General features: G+C 29.9%; 1 protein-coding gene across 13 annotated transcripts in view; it reads left to right on the top strand.

Moving 5' to 3' along the window:
* The window catches only part of cnn (centrosomin), a 169,023-nt gene extending 161,059 nt beyond the window's left edge, over positions 1 to 7,964 (top strand). For 10 of the 13 annotated variants that reach the window (XM_067049137.1, XM_014423337.3, XM_014423335.3 and 7 more), the window contains 3 exons: positions 4,604 to 4,777; positions 5,190 to 5,301; positions 7,023 to 7,964. In XM_067049137.1, the coding sequence (XP_066905238.1) occupies positions 4,604 to 4,777; positions 5,190 to 5,301; positions 7,023 to 7,243 (507 nt within the window). In that variant the 3' untranslated portion in view covers positions 7,244 to 7,964. Of the gene's footprint in view, positions 1 to 4,603; positions 4,778 to 5,189; positions 5,302 to 7,006 lie in introns of all 13 variants that reach the window. The other 3 variants (XM_014423339.3, XM_014423336.3, XM_014423341.3) reach the window with 2 other exon arrangements.
* The last annotated feature ends 1,162 nt before the right edge of the window (positions 7,965 to 9,126 follow it).

Genomic DNA, 9,126 nt, shown 5'->3' with positions numbered 1-9,126 from the left:
TAAAATTAAACCTGGCATATTGCTAATTCGAAAACCATCTAGCTACATAATTTTTACTCTGTAGTTAGGATTTTTGAGAATTAAGGTCGCAATATAAACCTGACAAATTTCCATAAAAAAAATATTTAATATTTTTTATTTGGAATTGAACCCAAAATAAATTACAATGGTAAGGATTTTCCTATAAAAACTTAAAAATATAAGATTTCGCTTATATATTATAAAGTTTCTATTTTTATCTTAGGAAGTTATAATTCCTTTATTTTATATCTTAATCAAATTAAGGATTTCAATTTCTGTCTGACAATTAGTATAACATTTGAAGACTACATGTGAAATATAAGCCCAACTTGAATTTTATTTTTTCTTTAATTTGTAACAATGGTTTGTGATAAATATATAGATGGCAGTAAAAGAAAGAGAAAAATTAGCTTGAACTACTCAAAGCTTTTTCCCTAGGGTCTTCATTTATTATTTTTATTTACAATTAATAGAAATTTTGATTTTTCTTATGAAAAATAATATTTAACCAAAAGACTGATAATTTCTTCTTTATAATAAAAATTACCTCTTATTTTTGCTATTTTGATAAAAGCAAACATTAAATAAGTTTCAATTTTATAACGTATAAGAGGCATAAGCTTTCTGTTTTTTGTTGCATGGCGATTGAATTTGATTTAAATTAATATGTTAAGTGTATACATTTTACTAGCTGTGTTTCTAACTGCTTTTATGAACTCTTATATGTTTGTGAAATAATTTTTCTTAATGTTTTGTCAATTATATTTCACTTCAATAAAACACTATTTTGCAATTTCATAATTTTAAATGTAATTTATATTTTATTTGATGGCTTGCTGAAGAAATGGATGTTTTAAAATTTTATAACATAAAACTCCTTTAAACAAAATTCAGAGAATCAATTGAACAGTTAATAGAGGCAAAAGAAATATCTATAAAAATATATTTAAAACTAATTGTTCCAAGAGATATGAATTTTAGTATTTGCACTTTTTTTCTACCTTTCTGTGAGAAGAGTGATAATTTTTGATATGCTGAAGCTAAAACAAATCCAAATTCATTCTGAAAAGACCATGAAATTTCCTGTCAGAGAATCTTTTTGCTGAGTTATTTAAAAATGTACATACTCGTATTGCTCTTATATTAACACTTTTTTTTTATAGATAAGAAGTGAAAAATTTCCAAATGGTATTTGCTAGTTATCAAAATTTACTCATTATATGGAAAAATTCCTCATTGACAAAAAATTGTTTTGTATATGGCTTTTATTTATTGTTTGTATGTGCCTAAAATATCAGCATTATTAATTGTTAATTTTGTTTTAGTTTTAACACACCAGGTAACGAGTATTTAAAAGATGTTTACCAGTGAATTTGTCACTTTTTTTATTTTTAGGTTATTTTCTATAGTGATGACCTATTATGGGTCATTTCACAATTATAGATCATTTTATGTCTTTACAAAATTTTCATCCTTAAAATAAGGGAAAATATTGAAATAAAAATATATTCTGCCTACTGCTTTCTATATATTCTATTTTCTTTTCTCATTAACAAATCATTAGCAGTGTATTAAAAAAGATTATAATCATTAACCCACTCACAAGTGGTCCCATTATGGTTATCTGAAAACATTACATCCGACATGAAAAAAATAATTGCTCGATTATTTTTGGGTCAAAACCTAGCTCATTCATAATTTAAATCCACAGAAATAAGATGAAGAAAGTGTGAGCCTCAGTCCTTAGTCAAAATTATAAGTTAGTGGTAAGAAAGAACTTGCTTTAATTCTATGGCTTCTCAAGTGTTTGTATCATCGTTTATTCCCACCTTTACTGTTTCTTAAAAAGTTACCCAGTCTTGTGCGAGATACAATATGTTAGTGTTTATGTAATGTTACTAATTTTCTGAGCCTTTTTTGTTTTGCACTTTTTTTCTATCTTGCTGTGAGAAAAATAATAATTTATGATATACTGAAGTTTATTTTAGAAATCTGTTCATTACTGAGTTTTAATGCCTTAAATGCCAATTTATTCACTGCAATCCTATAACCTTAATTATATTTACTGGATGCAGTCCTCTCAATTTGGCATTACATTGCCTTCTAAATTCTCTGGTTACCTCATCCTTTTTTGGTTCACATATTTTGTATATTTTTTTTCAAAAACCTTAATTAAGACACTGCTCTTCGCTTAATTTAAGAGAACATGCTTAACATCCGTAAAGAACAGCAATAGGGAGCATGGTGGCCACGGGGTACACTGCGTGGCTACTAACTCATGGGGTCCACTCAGCCTCTTAAATTGGGTACCCTTAATTGGGTAAAAATATGGTGGTCAAGCGTGATTCTGACCGAATCACCTCCTTGCACAACTGTTGGTCTAGTATCAGTACTTCTTTACAAAGTACTGAATCCTGACCCTGCATGGGTTGCAGTACAGATTTTAATTTTAAAGAACAGCAGTAGGAAGAATAATAGATCTGTAAATTCTAGCTTTTAAGTTTCTATACAGAAGGCCATGAGCTAGGAAATTTCGAAACTGATAAATAACAAGCATTTCCTTCCCGCCTTTTTTCCTCATCAATTTCATTTTTCCTAGTTACTGTAGGAATTAAATATTTAAACCTCTCTACCTGTTCAAATATATTTCCTCCTGTATCTTTATTGCCAAAATTGCTCCCATTTCTACTGCTAACCATATATTTTGTTTTATCCATATTTGTTTCCAGAATTTTCATCAAATTACGATGAGAAACATTTTCTGAATTCCTCAGTATTCAGAATTTATTCCACACTAATAAATTAATTACCTAAATGATATTATTCAGGCAACTAAATTAATGTTGATTTGATCAGTAAGTACCTCGACTTGTAAGTAAGGTAGTTGGTTAGGAAAAAGAAATTGGTATAATGTACAATAAATTTAAATTGGTAAAATGTACAATTTAAAATTGCATATTAATGTTAACTAAAGTTTTTGTGAAATGACCCTTATAAATTTCTATAACTTATTTTTACTGTATATTACAAGAATATTAATTTTATTGTCGTCATTAGAAAATGAAAACTTGACTGCATGTATTTTAAAAACACATTGAATTAGGTGAAATTTTTTTTTTTTTTTTTATTTAACGGCTGGATATGAAATATAAAAGTAATATTACCTTTCTGCATAATTCTTTGTTATTAGCTACAACATTTTTAATCAGCAATGTACAACAGTAAAGTCAAAATGCATGGATTTGTGTGCTATGAATGTTACATTTGATTTCTTTCCTTTTATAAATTATTATTACTTTGTTGTATTAATTTTAATTTGTATTTAAAAAAATAAATAAATCTTTAGGGGACTCCTAAATGGTTAGTCAAAATGACCAGAGTTGGACAAAAATTTATTACTATTACAAGTAACAAAGTAATTTTTATCCTATAATTACAAGCTGAGTCAAAGTATCTTCAATTAACAATCACAGTCATATCTTATTGCTATTTATTCCATAGAATTCCTGGTAATTATAATACAATTACAAGTAATTTTAATTACAAATACCTTACATCAAAATGGAAAAAATCTGTTTTGCAATGGCTCTAAAATATTAAAATGATATCCAGTTTATGATCGTGTGATGGCATATAAATTTATTAACATATTACGGTTTATTTATATGTTTACAAAGATACTGAAAATAAATATAAAATCGATTTTATGTCTGCGCACTTGTGTATCGGTTTGTTTGAATTTTTAAGATTTTTGCTCTTAAGGAAATATCTTCAAATAATCTGAATCCACATATGAGCCAAATTACATGTTAATGTAATGTTAATTACTAAGGGTCAAGATGTAATTGTGTTGAGTAACTTCAATTATTTTACAGTAATTGTAATTTTTATTTATATTTTGGACCATTTAACGGTTTTTTAGTGTAATTATAATGCAATTGAAACATGTAATTAAATTACTCATGTAATGATTCCTACCAGACTCAAAGTAAAATCAAAGATGAAGGTTGTTCAGTTTATAAGATTAAGACTGATATGATGTATTATTCAAAATTTTCTCCTTATTTCGCCTGTCTTAACTTTATGATCCGAATGTCTATTTTTGGTCTTACTCTCAATCCGACTGACAGTTTAGGGAGTCCTCCACACTATATTATAAAAAATATTGTAATAAATAAAACAAAATCAGCTGATTGTCTTGATCAAGAGCTCATAGGGCTTTGTATATATTTTTAGTGTTCTTTTTTTTTTTAAACATATTTATATGATATTACTACTTCACTTATCAGAATATCATTTATTTAGATAATTAATTTTTTAATAATAAACAAATGTTAAAAAATTATAACGGTTGAACTAATCTTCTATAAAATAATTTAATTTAAAATTTAACAATCAGAATATACCAACCTAGTAAGTTTGAAAAGTTAAAATGATCAGTGATATATTTCCCTATAATTTAAATTTTCATGATCCAATATAAATAGCTTTTCCATTTCCTTTAATGCGGACAAAACAAAAATTGTATAACTTCTTTTGGCAAAATAACAAATAAAATTTGGTAAATTATTTATTATGTCAGCAGGTAAAATTTGAGCTTGAAAGAAGGGTTACCGAACTGGAATTGGCCAATCATGAACTAGAAGCAAGACTCGCTTCTTTGTCAAAACCAGACACTGTACCGACTAGCCCTATTGATTTCAAGCGCCAGAGAAGTAATCCGAGCTCCGATTACACCTCAGATCATGAGCATCATGTGAGTATTTTATTAATCATTTACACTATTAGAAAAAAATTAAATAAACTGTGAGGTAGTTATGAAAGTAAATAAAATTTAAGAATCTGGTGAAAAAATGATGTTCCAATTTTCAGATTTTGAGTCAAACTTAATACTAACTTCTATTACAACAGTTTTTTTTTTTCAAAAAAATTTATCGTTCTTGAACGAAATTAATCATTCAGATTTTCAGTGAAAACTTGATTGTTTTTCCCCTGTGCCATTTGCTGTGTTGTCATTTCATGTAGCTAGGCAACAGATGCTGCTGAAATCTCAATTGTGACAATATATGAAACTCAAGTCCATCTTTAACTAATTTAATCAATAGATTACTTATTTAGTTAATATTGTTAAATACTTTATTAATTATAATTTTGTTTTTTATTTTCAGAATTGGTTCCCCGCATGTGTCCGAACTAATAACAGCAGCTCTCCTGATCTAGGCATTGAAAGTGATAACAGAATGTCAAGCCTAGAAGCACTATCTTCTCCGAAGCCCAACGGTGATTATTTTGTTTTTACATTATGACTTTTATTTAAGCTAACATGCTTATATTGATTACCCCTGTTCCATATGTTGGGCACGGTTATTGATTTTATATAACTTAAAAAAAAAATTGTATCATAAGTTAATTTTGTACCTTTCATTTGTTACTTAATGATGTAAGGCCATGAATGACTTGAGTTGAATCTATAAATTAAAAAGGTTGCACAATTGATCAAATGATATGTAAATAGTAAGAGGAAATGCTAATTACGAGGAGATATGAGACATATTACAACATAACAAAGGCTGATAATTGGCTTCAATGTGTTTATTTTTCTAAGTTTAGAAAATATGACCATAGAGTTCTAAACTCATTCACCCTGAGGAAATACTTTCCCACTGTTCAGTCACTGCTAGAACAAAGTGGGTCCTCCCAATTACTGATGAGGTCTGGGGGCTTTCAAGCCAAGCTTCAATGGGATTGACGTCGACTCCCTATACCCTCATTGTGGCATGCCAGAAACTGCTGAAGAAAGCTGGACTGGTGTTCTCAGGGAGAATGATTTCCCTTAGCTGAACACTGAACAAAACTACCAGTATTGAAAAGATTTTGTTTACGGGTAGAAAAGCTCAGTGGACCAGGATGGGACCACTTAAATCTAGAGAGAATAGAACGGGCTCCTGAAAGTCCTCCAGGCAGAGAGGGCACAGAAGAAGAGCAATAGACGTGAGTGGGGAACAAATGCAAGACTGAATTTTTACAACTGCTTTAAAAATTTCAATTGTTATATTTGCAACTGTTCAATCACCATCGAACTGCTGCAAAAGCTTGTTTTGTCCACAGGGCAGGGTAAAGTAGAATAAATAAATAGAGCTCTAGTTTTGTTATATAAATATAATACAGTGGAGTCTTTATTGTTAGAAATGATGGGTAAACATAACCAGATATTGGTACAAATTGAATGATAAGAAAGTGGAATCCTCCCTAGATTAAAGTAGTATAAATTGTTCTAAATCAGAAGGCAGGCAGAACTAGTGTTATACTGCTACAAAAGCTCTTCCTGACTGCTAGGACACAATTGAAAATAAATTGTATGAGTGATCGTAAGCCAATGATGATCACTACCGTGTGATTTTAGATGATCTACTTCAGTTGACACTGATCACTAACCCAAACATTATATCCTCCAATTCTATGTGGTTAACTATTTAACTGGGAGGTAACAACTGTATTTCTTTTTTATTCCAAAAAAATGGACACTAATTTTATTTTTCAAATACACAGATTTCTGAATTATTCCAGCTTGAATTATTTTTTTTTTTATTATCCCTGGCTGGTCATTTCTGACATGGGGGAGGGGAAGGAGAGGTAGTTAAGTGGGATAGCCAACCTATTCTATCTCTGGTCAGAGGATCTAGTTTCCATTCTGTGGGACCACCACAAAATAAAAGTTAAACCCCTTGGTTAAATACAAACTCGCGCTGCTGCAGTTCTGAGACTGCTAAGAGCGACACTTCAACTCCCTTGGCTATAAAAGACCTAAGTTTGATTATCAGTGCTCCACTGCAACTTGCATGTTCATTTAAAAGTGAAAAATTGAATCAATTGATAAATTGTTTGATTCACTGTATACATCCTAAAAAAACATTGATATTGTGTTAGTGATGTTAACATTAAATTGCATCCACTTCGTTTAAAGGATTTTTTATTGATGGTACAGTCGGTTGGTTTTGCAGGTGAGGACAGACCAGACAAGCTGGAACTGGAGAACGTAGAGCTGAGGGCCCAGCTGGCCAGGACAAAGCAGGCCCTGGAGGAAACTATTTCGCAGCTGACATCAGCCAACCAGAGGAAGAGGCAAGTTGAGAAGGCTATCTGCAGGCAGTTACACAAGACGCATGATATACTCAAGCAAGCAAGGCTCAACCTTGATGGAAAGGATAAACCTGTGATTTAGACATTTTTAATTTTTAATGCGATATTTTATATGGTTTTTTTTTTCCTTTGGTGTAGAAAAGTTTTACTATTTTAATGAACTGTAATGTGATTGATGTTGAATTATTGTTGGCATTAATTTTAATAAATGTGTATATATGTGTATTATGTTTTTTCATTAATAAACAAAATTTTAGTTTATTACTAGTCATTATAACTTTACTTTTATAGATATTTCCTTTCAAATTTTGAGTATTATCTTGAAAAGTATTAAATGAGTTTTTAAAAGACTTTTTAAACTTAATTATTCTGTGAACAAAAATTACTTATAAGTTATATACTTGTTTTTTATATTGAAATTGTTTTGTTTTTATTTGTCAATTGACTAATTTATGTATATAATTTCTAAAAAAATATATTCATAGTTGGAGAGAGTATTTTAAATGTATTAACAAGTATTTTCTAACTAGTGTGTTATATTACTCGTTATATATATTTTTTTCTAAAACTTATAAAATAATGTCATAATTGATATCTGTGATTTATTAATAGACTTTATGGGCAAGTTTGTAGTTATTGTATATTTTTGGAGTTTTTATTTATGTTTTAATAAATAACCATGTTTCACAATTTTAAAATGCCAGTGCCAAATACTCGGGCTTATAGTCCTGTATAAATATACACAGCACAACTGCGATTTGGTATTACGTAAATTGTATATATTTATAAATATATTATATTTATATATAACAATATTTTGAGGTAAATTGACTTAATCAATTCATATTTTAAGAATGTTCAGAACAATTTGCGCTAAAAATATTGAAAAAATAATACACTAAAATCGTTTCTGAATATGTAACTCGGATTGAGGAGTTTGTTAATAAAACATACTAAGTGAAATGTTGTATAAAATAATGGTTGTTAGATAATCTTCGATTTCTAAAATATTTTGGAAATTTCTATTCTTAAGAAATAATATTGATATAAAGTTACGGTAAGTGACTCCTCCTGGTTGAAGGTGAATAAAAAACATTTTATTTTGTCAGTTATCATGATTTGTGATCGAACGCCTCAATTATTCAGACCCGTGGGCTCCCACAAAAAATTCGTAGCCCACCTAAAACTACTTTTGTAGTATAGTCTATGAGTTCTCAACCAGTACCATTCAGGGTTTAGTATAATGTGATATTTTCCAGTGGGGCAGAGTAAATACATTTATGTAAACTGTTACTTAAAGATGTTCATTATAAAGTAGTTCTTCAATTGTATTTGTTGAATATACTTTCTTGATGATATTATTGTCTCGGATTTACACAATCCGAATTTTCTTTTTTATTTGGTGTAAAATTGGGGTAAGAGACAATTTTTTGATTCCCCCCGTAGCAGGGCGTACCTGAAGAGCCCGAAGACCCTAAGTTATCAATCGTGGTAGGCAAGATTTAGTTTGCTCCTACTACGCTAGAGCCGATGGCTAGCTGGCCAGTCTCTGAGATAGAGGGACGTTTTTCCGGACACCAGGCAAAAATTCATGGTATTCACCATTTTCTCCCACCACTCAACCTGGACGAGGAAAGTGGACGCAGAGGTGACCGACTAAACACCTCACAAAGATAAGATATAACAAAATGAGATTACATGAGTCGTACCAAAAGATTTGTCCTTATATTATTAAAAATAATAATAACTTGGTTTTAGAAAATATATATATGTTCATAAATAAGTAGCATAAAATTTCTCTTAATTCAACCCCGATCACCAGTTTGGATTTCGAACATCCCACTCAACTATCCAGCAATTTCATCGTGTAGTGGACGTAGTCTCGTCTTCTTTGGAGCGCGGAATGTACTGTGCGGGAGTCTTTTTCGATGTAGAACAGGCTTTTGATCGAGTCTGGCACCCGGG

This window comes from Halyomorpha halys, unplaced genomic scaffold (assembly GCF_000696795.3).
Source record: "Halyomorpha halys isolate HHAL.00 unplaced genomic scaffold, Hhal_1.1 Scaffold417.1, whole genome shotgun sequence".
In the NCBI taxonomy this organism is placed as follows: Eukaryota; Metazoa; Arthropoda; class Insecta; order Hemiptera; family Pentatomidae; genus Halyomorpha; species Halyomorpha halys.
Note: the sequence above shows the minus strand (reverse complement) of the source record. Positions and strands in the feature narration are given on the sequence as shown.